We start from the raw sequence: 16,575 nt of genomic DNA, 5'->3' as shown, positions 1-16,575 counted from the left end.
TATGGTAATTTCCTTCTGCCTTATCCATTTTGGTAAATGGGTGAGAATTGCCTACTCTAAGCTAAGAATAATAAAAAAGCGCCGACTAGAAACACTTTTTGTTGTGTTGGAAGTTACTTTGATTACAAAAAGCTATATTCTCAACGATGATCTATTGTAGAATAGGATGGGTTAGGTGGTTTTATGGATTAAGCATATGCTTTAGGTGACTTGTAACATGTTTCTTGTTATTTGACTGGCCAGAGATGAGGACATAATCCGAATCAGCTCACTGTTCAGTAAATGGGTGAGAATTGCCTACTCAACTGTATTGTCCTAGAAACAACTATTGTAGTGGAACATCTCCATTAGTGTGTTTCATTCTTGCCATTTTACATTTATACCAATTGAAATGCCCAAAAGTTCTTTTCCTAACAAATTACATTATAGAGAACTCTTCATGTAGGCCCTGAAGTTTTCCCCTGAGTTTATGCTGCTGGATAATTAACACAGAAGCTGTAGTTGAGAAATCGGAAGACGTTAGAATATCTCCAATCGGACCTAACTCAGGGCAGGCTTCCCAGTCATTCATACCAGCTGTTAAAGTTGTGTTAACTCTTGACCCTCGTCCCACGATAAATAAACTATATTCTCCTTCCAATGACTTGATTGTTGAATATGTTTCACCTGAATGTGAAAGGTACTTTTCCATGTATGCAACATGTCCTGTGGCTACATGTCTATCATAAAAATCTGCAAAGTACTCGTCATCTTGCTTCATTTCTTCCTCAAATTCTGTTGTGTTGGCCCGGGCCCGTGTAATCCTTGATGATACGTTGTTTCCATTAGTGTCTAGTAGGAATCTTATGACTGTGAGTTTCACCCCAGGGTGTCGGGCCACTCGACCAGCATAGGCAAGTGCTTCACGGTCATCTTTGCCTGCTATGAAAATGATGGCTGCAGTGATGCATTTTGTTGCTCTCGATAATTGGGTAGATCCGAGACCCCTGTCCACCAAAATCCCAACTGAACACGGTGCGTGCCTTAGGACCTGTGTTGAATTTATGCATTTTGATTATACTTTTGAAGTTCATTCCATTCAGTTTGCTCAACCATTTTTATATATGATATACATTTTATACTTATACTTCAGCATTAATTTCCTTTTTAATTTATACATATTTGACTAAAGTGTAAAGATATAATTACCTTTCTGTTGACACTTCGGAACCCTAAATAGTTGGTGTTTAACTTCCCATCTGGTTGCTGATTCTTGTGAAACGGGAGGATGATCAACGAAACCAACAAATCCTCTGCGAGTGTACAAATGTCATGATGCATAGTTGCGAGAGGACAAAGTGTAAGCATCCTTCGTACATCAATCCCTTCACATTGGTCCTTAACATAAGTATCAATCGTGTTGGTGATGTTTTCTCTCATTTCTACAACACCTTGATCCGTTATGGTCATTGCATCCACCCCTTCTCCACGTGCCACTGTGGAGGCTGTGGTTTCTGTCAACTCAATCATATCGTTCACATAGACCATCATTCTGGGTTCCATTTGTCCATGTGAGATTTCCATGAAGTTAATGGCTGATTGGACGTTTTCAGGACCATGGATGCATAGTACTATTCGCAACTCATTTGATGGATTAAGCCATTGTAGTGCCATTAATTGTGTTGGTGATCGTTTTCTTGCACGCTCTATGATGTTCTTAACGACCATCGGGGCATAGATGAATGTGAGGAAGCAAACCAATATCATAATAATGCTGCTGGAAGGACTAATTATGCTTCTCTGTAGTAACATGGGAGGACATGATTCATGTTAGGCCAAAAAGAGAAATTCTTACAATCAACATATGCTGCATATGTAGATCCTTTTTAAGCAAAGAAAAGGTAGAAGCTTACTTGCTTGGCCAAGATGGCGACGAAGATATGGAAGTGGCCCTTGATGCCAAGAAGCAAACCTGTAGCAACCGAATCCTGCCAATGAAACCCTAAAATAACCCCACAGATAACACTCCCTAAAATTTTTCCCACAAGTATTACTGCAAAGAGGAAAAATATGCTAGCCCATGTGAGTGGGTCGCCAGCATCGAATTCAGAGAAGTCAACTTCAAAACCAACCCAAAACATGAACGCCGGAAAGAAGAGAAGTCCGAAGAAGTACTTGACTTTGCCGCTTAACAACTTTGATAACCTCCCATCTCGAGGCATGACAATTCCAGCCAAAAAAGAACTTAACATCATGTTGAAACGTGCAATCAGTGGTGAAAGACTACAAACGAGAACTAGGCTTGCTATTGAGACGATCAAGTGTGAACCTTTCATTAACTTGCCAGGCGGATTTTGACTATCCACCCACCTCATAAGTAACGGGATGAATTTAGCCGCCAAAATCTGCTGAACTACTAGAACTCCAACCATAAGAAGGATCTCTTTTGTTGACCGGAGTGCAAAACCTTCGACAGGATCAAAAACTATATATGCTATAGTCAATACAAGAATGCAAATGAGATCAGATAGGACAGCAGTAGAAATCAAGAAGCGACCAATGTCAGATTTCGCAATCTTGAAGTCGTTAACGATACGTGTGAGGAGAGGGGAGGCTGTACCCGCTACCATGAGTGAGATGAAGACATCAGACTCAATATTTGACTCATAACTTAGATTTAACATTGGGGTCACAAAAACCGCTAGCAGAAAAGTCAATACTAACCCGCTACATGCCACTTTCAGTTCACGAATTGGTAACCGAGTAAATATCTTAGGATCTATTTCAAGACCCATAACAAACATGTGTAAGATTATCCCAAACTCGGCTACATAGCCAAGCGCCATATTGGCATCTTCGTCGAAATTGTTACGTAGAAATGGTAGGTTGCTCAAAACGAATCCTACCTGCATCCATCAAGTGTGCAGAGAACATAAGAAAAACAAAATTTAGCATGCATATAAGAAAACCATATGGCTCCTAATGACCAAAAGTTGAGAATGTTAAGATGCAAAAATGATTAATGCACGAAAAGAGGGACATAGACGTTACAATGGCTTCAGAAATGATGCGAGGTTGGGAGTAAGGGCGTAATATCATGTGCAAAACATTGCACAACGCTAATATGATGATGAAAACCAACATATTCACCGCGATATTCGCGACCTTCATCACTGTGAATTGTGTGCATCGCGGGTCTTTTTCTGTATTATTGTCTCTATCCATATCTCCCTAATCTTTTGATTTGTTCAGGCTCAAATTATGTTATATGATAACCTTTTTCTTGAATCCATCTAACTGATCTCACAACATGTAGAGAAATTTTCATAAATTTAGTCAATAGATTCTTGAAACAAAATGAACAAGGTTTGAGAATAACATGGGAAGATTGGATTTGATGGATAAAATTGGATGAGAAAAATGTATGCATAGAGAATAGGCAGGGACGTTAGGGCCATGATGAAATGAAAATAGAAAGATGATAACTGAGTCAAGGGTGAATATGTGATGTCCTTCCAAATGATATGTGAGAATATTGGGGGAAGAGAATGAAGGTCCATACTTTTCTATATTTTTTTCTCTCTTTTGAAACTTAAATAAACTAGGCTTTCATATAGATGAGTAGTTTTAAAACAGGGTTGTAAATAAGTTCAGTCATAAAAGTATGTGTTATGTTTTTAGATAAGTTCAGTTATAAAAGTATGTAGAAATATCAGATTTTGAGTTATATCAGTCATAAATATATCCACTTATATTATTTTGTATGCATGTACATGAAAATAATCATTTAAGCTCATTAGGCTTTTGAGTTTAGTGTCTGAAAGCTCATTTGTTAAACTGATTTCCAAATTAGGCTTGAACTTAATTGGCTTGAACTTAATTGGCTTGAATTCATTTCGAGCCAACTTCAAATGAGTAGCTTGGTTCGTTTGTAGTCCTAGTTATATATCAATTGCTTTAGCTCGGGTAGCTCGCGAGTAGCTTGGTTCATTTGTATATGATCACCTAGAGTATCTGATATCTTTCATCTTATTATCTTTCATCAAACGTTGAGAAAAGTATAAATTAACTTAAATTCAAGATTACTTGTTCGGGATAACCATGAATTAAGCTTACACAGTTACATTCATCATAACTATATGTTTGCCTTAGGATCATAATAATGGGCTCAAAAATGTGCTCAATAGCGCTATTGTAGTAAACATAAGTATAATAATTAACTTAAATGGGAGAATATTCCAATCACTATACATATAGTGATGAAACATATAAAGCATCATGTTTACTAAAATCCTATCTCTTGACCAGTCTTTAACAAAATAACTCCCTTAGTCCCATTTATAAAAGTAAGATTCCATATCAATCTCTAAGTAAGTGCAACCATGTATAATGAATGCATATGAGCATTAGAACATCATCTAAAATTATGTTATTGAAAGGGGCTCTTATTGATCCCCCATCAATTGGAGCGACACCAGGTGAGACATCCATCAATTGAGACGACTCCGGGATGCAATTAGGACGACTCATATGCAATTGAAACGACTTCATTTCTATTAGGGGCAGTAATAGCAAGGCAAATTAAAAAAAAAGGGCATTTTAATCGATTGTGGCTCGAGTATGGAAAAGGCGCAATCTAACCGAGCGTGCTAATGTGAAGGGGTGTAAACGAGCCGAGCCGGGCTCGAATACTGTCAAGCTCGATCTCGAGCTCGAATTCGTTTTGAAAGCTTGGGCCCGAGCTCGATTGAACCTTATGTTTATGCTCGAGCTCGGCTCGCGATATTTAAAAAAAGCTCGAGCTCGACTCGAGCTCTACTCGTTTGTCAAAAAAACTCTATAAGTTCGAGCTCGGTAATTTAACTAAGCTCGTTTATCAAAAGTTCGTGAAAAAAGCTCGTTAATCTATAATATATTAATTAATATGCGTATATATTATTACATTATTATATTATTATATTATTTATGAAAGCTCGTTTAAGCTTGCGAGCTTATTCGAGTTATGTATTCAAAGTTTGAGCTCGAGCTTGATTAGTAAACGAGTAAATAGTTAAGCTCGAGTTCGACTCAAGCTCGTTTAGGCTCGGCTCGAAATGAGTTTTTTTCGAATCGAATTCGAATAATTCGTGAGCAGGATTGACTCATTTACACCATTATGACCCATGATTGCATACCTTGTTTAATGGCTCATGTCTTAAGTCTAGTCGCCACTGCTTAAGTTATGGAACACATTATTGGGTTCGTAATTCAATATCCTCCGTCATAAATTTTTAGGTGCTTTTATCAATAGATCGAACAAATATAATTCGAGTCATGAGATGGCACAAAACTCTAACAACCATGGTGTTGATTTGTGCCTAAATGTAGAACATTATTGAATGTTCGTGTAACTTAACCTAGACAATACGAGTTAAATAATTTCTCTCAAATGTGATAACACGTACCATTCATTTAGATATGATATATATATATATATATCCAATCATTATTTACCATTTTTCCACACAAAGTATAGAACATCATATCATTCACCAATTTTTTCCATAGATATATGAATATGAGTATGGAATAAAAATATAAATAAAAAAAAACCCAACTAAATAAGGTAATAATTCGTTAATTTTCGTGTAATTTACACAAATAAGGATTAATTAATTACTATGGAATGTGATAACACGTACCATTCATTTAACTATATTCAATCATTTAGTTACAGTACTATTGTTTCACACAAATGATCGAACATCATATTATTCACCATATAATAGAATTATGAATATGAATAATAAATTTGAATATGCATAAAGAATATAACTTTACAATAACTTAATAAGATAATAAATTATTAGAAAGAGATACTTGAATAAGTTTGAGAAGCAAGCCATCCACTCACCATGCTAAGAAGTTCTTTGGGCTTTGCCAATGCCACCACATGACCCGAACCCTACAAAACAAAAAATTGTTTGCTTCCATATCATTAATTCACATATGTATTAATTAGGTCTATCCTAAGTCTTTTACAATTCTTGTTTGAGTGGAAATAATCATAAGCATCATAAATCTTTGATATTCCAAAGAACCTATATATTAGCAAAGTATCTATAGACACTATGGATGAAAATATAAATATTTTGTACCACGGTCATGGTTATCAATTTATTTGAATGCAAGGTAGAATAATTGTAAATTACAAATGTTCAAGTTTATTAAGTACGAGTATTTATGTATGGGTTTTTCTCTAGACTCGTGAAATTAAAAGGGATTTTGAAAGTTAGGATCAAAATTCTAAAGGATACTGTGACGATTTAAGTTTTTAAAATTATTTAAAATTGTAAAAAGTACGAGTATATTTTATCAGATATTAAATAAGTGTTATGTATCTAACATTTAGTTTATGCTATTGTTTTTATTTTAGATTTCGCCGGTCCAACCAAGAAAGATATAGGAATTTTGGGTGTCAATCTTGTTAACGCCATACATACAAGTTTAAAAGTTTATAGTTGGTCTCATACACACAACGGCAATATCTGAAAGCTAAATATAGGCCCATTAAAAATTGGATACATACTATCAATTTTGGGCTCGCTTCATGAAAAATATCAGTTAGGGATAAGTCATAACGGTTTTAGTGATGTACCATGTACGTTAACTCTGAATTTTTAATGACATTTTTTAAACAAAATAAATAAATAAAGTAATTCTTACCTTTAGTGACGCTAAGTTTTTTTTTTAACATTCAGTCCGTATGCGACATCAGGGAAACTTTACCGTATAATGTTAAAGCCTTGCACGTACCCAAGATAACGAGATGTTGACCATAGGCCGTTACAAGTATTCGAAGGAAAAAACCCCAAAACTTACCATTCCTAAGGATCGAACTCAATACCTTGAGTAAAAACTGAGATACATCTGACCAGTTGGACTAGTTATGACGCTAAGTTAACTAGAAGCAAACGTTGTCACAAAAGAGTAAAAATCACTTTTTCACCTATTGCCATCTTTTATACACCTTACATCTTTTAATAAATCTCTTTCACAAGTTTAATATGTTGTGAGAATGTTGATAGAATAAAATATTGGAAATAATACCTTTATAGTTGCGTATTTCAGTGAATATCCTTTGTGTACATATGTCATTTGATATCTACAAAAACAAATTGCTAACTCGATCAAAATGATTTTTTTTTTTTACATACTATATATATAGACAGCGAAATACATGAGAAAAAGTACCACAACTTAATCAAGTTAAAATCACGAGAAATTACCCGGCAATTTGTTTAAGAAGGAGCCATGGTTTCCATGGGATTTCAGTTGGAATATTGAGAGCTTCTATCCATTTCTCAACACCCACATATGGAACCACCATGTCATGATCTCCGCTAACAATTAATGGAGATTTTACAAGGAAAAAACAAGTTAGTCTTCATCAAAAAGGAGATAATGCACTTTGAAATACATTAAAAAAAATTAAAAATTAAATTGTGAAAGTTTATATCATTAGGAGACGCTCAATGAGAAATGTTGGTTACCTTATGATCAAAACTTGACAGTTCTTGGTAGTGAGTTGTTGTTGGTATTCAAAACTACTCAAGACATCATATGAGTACATGATTGTGTCATTTTTTCCATGATCGTAACGATTGGCTATGTTCGAGTACTCCCAAGTTTCTATTGTTCCCTATATCCATACAAAATGAAATGCAATTAATTATGCCTTGCTAAAGAAAATAATAAGAATTAAGAAATACAATCAATTGGTAGTTCTCTGTATACAGTGAGTTGAGCTCGAAAATAATAAGAATTAAGAAATACAATGTGAAGTTGATGAAAAGTTTTTTAATGCTAAAAACTAAAAAGCATTTAAAAGATTATTATCATACCCAATGCCAAAAATTTAACCTTGTCTAAACCTCAAACACATGTCCAAATGTACTAGCCCCACAAGAGCCGTATATAATAATACAGTAAAAAGTTAAGTTGTAAATAGTACCTCGCGAATACCGAGAGCGTTTTGGACATCTTTATTATTGGCCCATTCAACCAAAAATACATGTGTAGCATCCTAAACAACACAAAAGATGGGGATAACAACTTTTATGGAAATATGTTACTTTGAATATTCGATGTTATGTAATTTAGCAATATAAAGAAATTGGTGAATTAATTTTTCTCAAAGTTCCTTTTCTTGATGTAACGTACATTGCCTTTAACACGTTTCTTTAAACGGCAATTGTCATCAAGACCTCCCCATTAGAGGTGAGGCAGGGTCATTAAATTCCGACCTGGATAATCGATTGTATTAACCGAAATTCGCATCCAACATTAAGTTATGTCCAAGGAAAACCCCACATACCCTTTATTGTATGAGGTTAGTGAGGATCGAACTCTTACCTTTTGGGTAAAATCTAAATGTCTTACTAGTTAATACGTGGATGCCTCATCGCTTGAGGTCATTATATGTAAAATGTGTGCTAACTTTTAAAAGAGAGGTTAATGATTATTTATCGATGCGCCAATTAATTCTTGTTTATTAGCGTGCAAAACGCTTAATTTATATGTATACAAAAGTTGAGAGATATAGATTACTGGACAATATGGCTCTGGATTCACCAACGAACATTTAGGCATCAAAATATTCTCTAAGTTAATTCCAGTTGTGCACTGCAGTCAAAAATTGAAAAGATTATACAAAATCTTTAACAACGTAAATGATCGATTCTGTATTCACTAGAGGCCTTGCCTCTTGCTGCAAAAGACCAAAGTTCAATCTTTGGTAATGGTGTAGTTTAGGATTATTTGAGGTATATATATAATTGTATATTTGTTGTTCTAAAAAATAAAAAAAATACCTCATCCACACGTTGAAGGTTTTGTGCACATAATTGGTTCTCTTGGTTTGTGTTTTCATAATCACCTTTACAGTTTATCACTGTTGACTGTCATATATGCAAATTGTATGAAAAAACTTGGAACTCCAAGTCTAAAAACATGTAGAGTAACAGTTTGATACATATTAGAAACATACTTACTTTGTATATATCGTCTGATATAAGTGCAAGCCGATGAGCGTATTCGATTCTCGAATTATAATCAGCAACCTTATCGGTGAAAGGGCTCACCATTATGTATCCCTATAATATTGATTCACGTATCGAATATTAGTTTCATACGAATGGCCGGTACGTCTATACTAATTCAGTAATTTGGTCATCACAAAATTTGAAATTATCAAGTGATTAATTTTACTAGTTTGATAGATCATAGATACTTTGAAGTTTGGACTTTTAGAGAAAATATCAAGATGGTAGGGGCAAGGGTGTAGTCGGCAATTTTCATCGGCAAGTTGTTTGGGCAAGTTTTCGCAATTTGAAAACACTATAGCATATGCATTGGCAAATTATATTGGCTCTTTTGGCAAGTTGGATCGGCTAGTATTGGCCGATTGTGGTAAGCATTGGCAAGTGTAGAGGATTCCCAAATTTTTGTTTTTATCTGATTTGTTTTTTTGTGTGGCAAGTATTGGTAAGAAATGACACTACACCATTCATTTTCGCAAGCAATTGGCAAGAATTGGCAACATATTGGCAAGTTCACGTGGCAATCTCTTATTGGATGAAAACTTGCCATTGACAAATGGTTTAGCTCTACACCCTTGCCCTTAATAATATCACATCAAGTTTTGTAAAGCAAAACTACGAATATAATAACATTTGCTGTTAAAGAGAACACCTAGTAACAAGATGAATACGTTACTTATGTGAACTAGAGTTTTGATTGGTAACATGCTAAAAAATTCATTTGAATGTCATTTTAGTAAATACTAGCATGGTACCCGCATGTTGCAGCGGGGATACCTAATGCAAATGAAAGAAATAGAGAGATATTGACATAAAATTGTGTGTGTATGAATGACTACGACTATGTTTGGTACAAGCTTTTCAAGAGCTTTAGCTTTTAATTTTAAACTAAAAGTTTTTAAAATGTTAAAAGTTTTGTTTGGATACAACTAGTTTTAACTTTTATTTGAAAGAAACAGCTCGAAAATGAAACGCTACTTGAAGTAGCGTTTCATGAGCTTTAGCTTTTTCGATAAAGCTTTTAATATTTTAGGAGCTTTTAGTTTAAAATAAAAATCTAAATCTCCTGAAAAGCTCACGAAAAGCTTGTGCCAAACATAGTTTGGATGCAACTAGCTTTAGCTCTTATTTGAAAGAAAAAGCTCCAAAATGAAACGCTACTTGAAAGTAGCATTTCAGGAGCTTTAGCTTTTCAATGAAGTTTTTAATCTTTAAAAGCTACACAAATATCTCTTGAAGTTAGCAGCTACAACTACCAAACCAAACACATTAAAAAAAAGCTACAACTTACAACTCCAACAAAAAGCTACAACTTATAGCTACAAGCTACAACTAATTTTGCCAAACATACCCTTAATCTTTAAAACCTTGAAATTGCAACTAATTTTGCCAAATATACCCTTAATCTTTAAAACCTTGAGGTTGCAACTAATTTTGCCAAATATACCCTTAATCTTTAAACACTTTAAAACCTTCCCTTTCTATTGTAAAAATAACTAAAGAATGCAGTGTAAGAATCGAACCCATCAAAGTAATTAAAACGATGAATCCTCTTTACAATCCTAAGCAGATGGATCTGTTAACAACGTATATATGTTATATAGGTTATTCAAATTAAGGACTCACTTTAAAATTCATAATTGGCTCATGACCACATTCATTACCTGCAAATGAAAAAAAAATATAAAGTAAATAAATATATAAGTTTCAGTTAAAATAAAATAATTATTAAAATAAAACAAATAAGACAATAGGTTTTTTTATTGAAAATCACCATTCTCATGAAAATCGTCGTGTATCAATATATATATATATATATATATATATAGGGTAAAGTTATTTTGAGAACTTTTTTTTTTTTGCAAGAACCTCTGAGAACTTTTCAAATCAAGTCCAACCGATGATTGTTCTTTACTAGAAAATTGTTTTTTGATTGTTTACTGAATAACTTATGTGTAATTTTGAAGTTTATAATTATGTGGAGCATGGATTATCATCCGTTATACAATTATGTGGAGATTTGTATTTTTGATCACATGTGCACGAATATTGCTATGATTACATGTGATCGAGATCATAGCAATATTCATGCACATATGATCAATAATCCAAATCTCCACATAATTGTATAACGGATGATAATCCATGCCTTCACACAAATATAAACTTCATAATTACACATAAGTTATTCAGTAAACGATCAAAAAACAGTTTTCATGTAAAGAATAATCATCGGTTGAGCTTGATTTGAAAAGTTCTCAAAGGTTCTCGCAAAAAAAAAAGGTTCTTAAAATAACTTTTCCTTATTTTGAGAACCATTTTTTTTGTAAGAACCATGAGAACTCTTAAATTATATATTTGTTCACCTATTTTTTTTGTTCATTCACATGTGAAATGATATAAAAATATATGTTAGTTAAATAGAATTTTATGATGATGGTTTACTTTTATACACCAAATGTAAAGGTTTTACTTGCATTGTCAGAGCTAGAAATTAAATATTTATAGTTTGGGGGTGACTCGGTTCAAAAAGACCTTTATACTAATCGGTATGAGTCTTGCAATGGAAAGCATAGACGGTTGGAAGGGGCTACTGCCGTCGTCGTTGTTGGCGCCACCACCGTCGTCACTGTTGTCGCCACCACCATTGTCAGTGATACCACTTGTCGTCTCCACCATCACACCCACTACCACGTCGGCGCCACTACCATCAATTCCACATTTTACACCAATTACTTTTACCACTAATAACTACACCACTATTGTTGCCACCTTGATCACCCGGCGCCGTGGCCGCAACTCCCACTACCCGTCGTCGACACAACTACATCGCTGACACTACCACCATTGTCACCATAACGTGCAAATATACATCTAATAATATTTAATGAAAAGTATACTGATAAAAATATATACATTTAAGATTTAATCTATTTCTATATGTTGCATCAAATCCCTACATTATATAAATCTCACTTCAAAATTTGTTAGTTATTGCCTATGTGGCATTCTTAAAATTGCAAGAAAGTCCAAAAATCATTACAATATTGCTTCTTGGAAGGTCTATGGATTAGTTACTTTTATAAGAAGTTCAAATTTTCAAAAATGGATTAGTTATGCTTTCAAGAAGTTCAAATTTTTGAAAATTTGAATGTGTAACTGTTTGTGTATTGCGTGTGGCGGTTACTTCCTTGCATGTCTGTGCTTATATAAGGCCACTTCTATTTAGTTTTAAGGTATTTCAAAACGTAAACACATAACATATCAATTTTAGCATGGCTTCACTAAACCATGTTTCAATTAGATTTTTGCGTCCAAATAATAAGCCATGTACGATAACGGTAAGAATTTTGCGGCTATGGAAGCAACCTCTATATGGAGATGTTAATAACATAGGTAGTATTAAGATGATCCTGATGGACGAACATGTAAGTATTCATTGTTTGTGATTTTTTTTTTTGATTAGATTACTTTTTAACATAACTTTCTTTCGAATTTATAACTAGCTTTTTAACATTCTAATGTATAAACATTTTTATTTTGACAGTTTGATAAAGTGGTTGTTGTTGCAACAATCGGTTTTATTCCAACCGACCAGTTATGGTATTCAATGGAATGTGTGAACTGTTCTCAAGAAGTTAAGTTATGATGTCACCAAGTCATACTATCTATGTTATGATGTCAAAATAAATGTTTAAAAATATAAAAATGGAAAAAAAAATTATGCCTATGTGAGGCGTAGACCTTTGAACCCCAAATGTTTATACCTCACCTGGATCGTGTTGACAAGTTGGAAATATTCTTATTTGATCCAATAGAAGTTTTAGGTTATAAATTTCAATCCGTACACAATCTGGGTCAACCCGGGTTGTCGGCCTGATTAATACATGGGTCGGCAGATTAACAAGTCATATACATTGGTTTTGGGTCAAGTGAGTTTAATTTCAAATCTTCCAAATGAGTTAGTTTTGAATCAATTGAGTTACTTTTTGGGGTCAAAAGTGTTGACGGGTTAGCTGGTCATATGACTTTATGAGTTGGTTATTTATAAATTTTTCACGAGTAATACATATTTCGTAAACAAATAAGCATTCCCGGTCATCAATCGAATATTAAACTATTTATCTATGTTAGATGTCAAAATAATGTTTAAAAGTTAAAATTAGAAAAAAATATGGGCGGTACACTAATAAAGAGTTAATCAACATTCACAAATAGTATCAGTTTTAAAAAAATCATAGGATGGTTGGATAAATACCTCTACCTTCGAAAACAGAGGTTTAGGTATCTATCATCATACTTTGTAAAATTGAAGGTCCTCTATTAATCTTAGATATAACCTGAAAACAGCCTATTTACACCATTGTGATAGGTTTAAGGCTGTCTACTTCTTAATCTCTCTCATACACCGTAGAGGTATTGGGTGCCAAAACCCATGGAAGACAACATTAGGTTCTTACTTTTTAAAATGATAAGTGCTTAAGACCCTTTCCCTGACAGAGGTCAAAGGTTCTATCTGTTAGAATATGACATATATAAACACATATAATCACAAGTATACGCAACAGAAGAATTGAAACATATATGCAATCAAATTAATTAACAAAGAATATTGAGATGTGTACCTTATGCAAAGTTCCAATAAATAATAAGTATTATTATTATGATGAATTAGGGTTTAAAGTAAAATCCCTCTACGATCGCACACTAGGCACCCCGTATATTGTATGCTAGTACCCAAATCACAAACCAAACAACCTTTTGTTTAAACCCTCTAAATCAAAACCCTAGCTAAAACCGAAAACTTTTTTTCCTAGCTAAAAACCGAAAAACCAAAACCCTTTGGGAGTGGGTTTCAGTCGCAAGAGAGGGGAGAGAAATTTGCTTTGCAAATTATGTGTGAAAAACCCTTGGAATTAGCTCTCTATATATAGGCTAATATGTAAGGGTTTTTACCTTGGTGAACAAGCAATCCTAAGGGTTCTAGAACCCTTAAAATTTTGGCCCCCTATGGATGGAATTAGGAAACAACTCTAATTCCTAATTTCAATCCAACAACTCCTCTTTAATTAATTAAATATAATTAACCCTTTAATTAGTTTAATTAATAATTTGTGATTATATTTTAATTAATATGTTACTTTAATATACTAATTAATAATATAGAGTTACACTGTCATTTCGTGTGACCTCGTAGGCTTAAATTATTTCCAGACATACGTTTTATAATTAACATGATCACACTCCAACACTATCCTCATATCTTGCAATGCTGGATGTCCTTTTCAATCTTATATAGAACCTGAAAACAACCTATCTACACCATCGTGATAGGGATAAGGTTGTCTACATCTTAACTTTATTTATACATCGTTGAGGTATCAGGACTCAAAACCCGTAAAGACGACAACAAGCGTTTACTTACTTTCTATAGGAGGCATACCATGAGTCACAACTCACTTTGAGGGTTTAGAGGAGTCATGTAGACATAAAGTCAATTATTTTATGCCTTCTGTATTTTCTTGATATCCATAACACAAGCAAAGAATTTACGCTTGTTAAAGCACCATTTTTATAAATGGATCACAAGATATAGAATCTCCATTAGGTTTGAGTCCGTGACCTATAACTTTCGTCTGTAGACCTATATGATTATGGCGTGACCACTTGGGTTTGGTTTTTTACCTCTTTAACTCTCTAGCTTTTGATCATTCTCATTTCTTTCATAAATTTCTGATTTTCTTCATTTTTTTGTTTAATTTTTATTGTATTAACTAATGAGTAATGATGAAAAGACCTATAAACTTAAAGCTAAAAAGTAACGATATTCATACTATTATTTATGATAAATCTATAAAAATATACCCTAATTGGTACATATGCATATATAGTGTTGGTAAAAAAAAAAAATCAAAACTAACATATATCATTGCCCTAAACCTAAATACACGTTAAACACTTCATCATTTAACATGTTTTCGTGTTATATATGCATCTGATTTTTAGGTATATAATTTATGATTATTATTCATTTTCGATAATTAAATCAAACTTACTCACTAAACTAACTGAATTAATTAAAACTTACATGTATATATGTGCTCTATATTTGAAATCCATTAATTAGTAGTATGGTAGTGATCAATTGATTGTTCGGTGTTTAGAGAGAGCATAATGAACAACATTTCTACCCTTAAAAGAACTTACCATTGTATATCTCTGAAACGACAATCGGTATGAGAAGGCCCATGTAAGAAATTCCAGACACGTATAGCGGATTTCTTTGAAACTTAGGATGTTCCAACAGCCACTGTATAGGAAAATAATTAATCAATCAAATTCATATGCCTAAAAATCAATCTAAAACTTTAAGAATTTGACATGAGTATTCCACTAATTCTCTTTCTTAATCTTGCCCCCTAATTTTTTCACATGTCATCATCCTATGATTAGATTGATTTAGAGGCATACCAGTTAGGTTAATTATATTGTGTAGTATAATATGTACATTTATTGTAATTGACTATAAGATTATATAGATACGAGCATGGTACCCGCGCAATGCGGCGGCGGTGGTGTAGAAGACGGTCTAGTGGTGGCGGTGATGGTACTGTTGGTAGTGGTGGCGGTGTCAAGTGGTGTAGGTTGATGTAATTGTGATAGTGAAAAGTTTTAGAAGATAAGGGTTTAAAGTGTTAAATATTAAAATAAGGGTTTATAGTGTAAATTAATTCATTAAAGGTAAAATTGGTAATTTATAAAACTCTTTCCATAGTGGATTTTTATTAAGGGGCAATTTAGTAATTTTGGTATGTTGCATATAAGTAACTATTTTTATTTTGAGAGGGGTGCATAATCTTTATATAGGAGTATAGATAACTTTATTCATATTATTATTGCATGCGACTGATTAAATAACTTTTTTCATTTTTTTATACTTGATACCAACCCATAACATCTATATACGAGCATCTAACCTTCTTCAAAAACTCGTAAATGTCTAAAGCTAAAATGGAATCGCTACTCTTCAATGCTTCCCATGTTTTAGCATATGAAAATCCAGTTCCAGCAGGTGCATCTAAGAATATCATATTAGCCATCTGTGGATGTTTGAAATTATATGTCAAATATAACCATATTAATTTATATGATCAACAAGTTATAACTAATGTTTCAGCAAATCGAAGAAATTAAAGAGACACGATATAAACCTTTGTCCATGAATTTGGATTCAAGTCGAATGTAATGTTCTTCTTCCATGAATTTTCCAAATTAAAACTCAATGGACCTACGAAAATAGTTCATTAAATTATATACTAGCTAGCTAGATTATAAACTGTGTTAACTGCCATGGTATCTGCCTTTATATACCACACTCAGTACACTTAGTATAGAGCATATCTAATTAGATCAAGTGGTTGAGTATTTGTCTTACAAGCAGGAGGTCTTGGGTTCAAGTCTTGGGAAGTACATAGGAAGTCCTTCTATGAAGGCTTGGCTTGGATATACCCAGATT

At 33.4% G+C, this 16,575-nt stretch overlaps 2 protein-coding genes across 2 annotated transcripts in view; both read right to left on the bottom strand.

The window, feature by feature from the left end:
* Positions 1-175: 175 nt before the first annotated feature.
* On the bottom strand, positions 176-3,377 carry LOC122583037 (cation/H(+) antiporter 28). The gene is made up of 4 exons (XM_043755479.1): positions 3,031-3,377; positions 1,893-2,885; positions 1,189-1,779; positions 176-1,030 (listed from the first exon to the last, which is right to left on the bottom strand). Exons 1-4 carry the CDS (start codon positions 3,202-3,204, stop codon positions 419-421), a joined length of 2,370 nt encoding a protein of 789 aa, XP_043611414.1. The 5' UTR covers positions 3,205-3,377; the 3' UTR covers positions 176-418.
* A 2,285-nt stretch (positions 3,378-5,662) lies between these two features.
* The window catches only part of LOC122583833 (serine carboxypeptidase-like 13), a 54,664-nt gene continuing 43,751 nt past the window's right edge, over positions 5,663-16,575 (bottom strand). Inside the window, exons 3-14 of the mRNA XM_043756214.1 lie at positions 16,271-16,347; positions 16,037-16,159; positions 15,267-15,369; positions 10,686-10,723; positions 9,012-9,113; positions 8,832-8,918; positions 8,569-8,643; positions 7,973-8,044; positions 7,512-7,660; positions 7,248-7,361; positions 7,069-7,123; positions 5,663-5,923 (exon numbers count right to left, since the gene is read on the bottom strand). Coding sequence (XP_043612149.1) covers positions 5,825-5,923; positions 7,069-7,123; positions 7,248-7,361; positions 7,512-7,660; positions 7,973-8,044; positions 8,569-8,643; positions 8,832-8,918; positions 9,012-9,113; positions 10,686-10,723; positions 15,267-15,369; positions 16,037-16,159; positions 16,271-16,347 — 1,094 coding nt within the window. The 3' untranslated portion in view covers positions 5,663-5,824. The remainder of the gene's footprint in view (positions 5,924-7,068; positions 7,124-7,247; positions 7,362-7,511; positions 7,661-7,972; positions 8,045-8,568; positions 8,644-8,831; positions 8,919-9,011; positions 9,114-10,685; positions 10,724-15,266; positions 15,370-16,036; positions 16,160-16,270; positions 16,348-16,575) is intronic.

The sequence above is a fragment of the Erigeron canadensis genome, chromosome 9, assembly GCF_010389155.1.
Source record: "Erigeron canadensis isolate Cc75 chromosome 9, C_canadensis_v1, whole genome shotgun sequence".
Taxonomy (NCBI): domain Eukaryota; kingdom Viridiplantae; phylum Streptophyta; class Magnoliopsida; order Asterales; family Asteraceae; genus Erigeron; species Erigeron canadensis.
The sequence above is the reverse complement of the archived record's forward strand: the minus strand, read 5'-3'. Positions and strand labels throughout refer to the sequence as shown.

Bases quoted from the DNA above. Each gene is read 5' to 3' on its own strand.
- LOC122583037 (XM_043755479.1), bottom strand. From the start codon at position 3,204: ATGGATAGAGACAATAATACAGAAAAAGACCCGCGATGCACACAATTC. The intron at 2,886-3,030 runs GTAACGTCTATG...TGATGGATGCAG, and splicing joins GCATCATTTCTGAAGCCATT to GTAGGATTCGTTTTGAGCAA. The intron at 1,031-1,188 runs GTAATTATATCT...AATTCAACACAG, and splicing joins TCCGAAGTGTCAACAGAAAG to GTCCTAAGGCACGCACCGTG.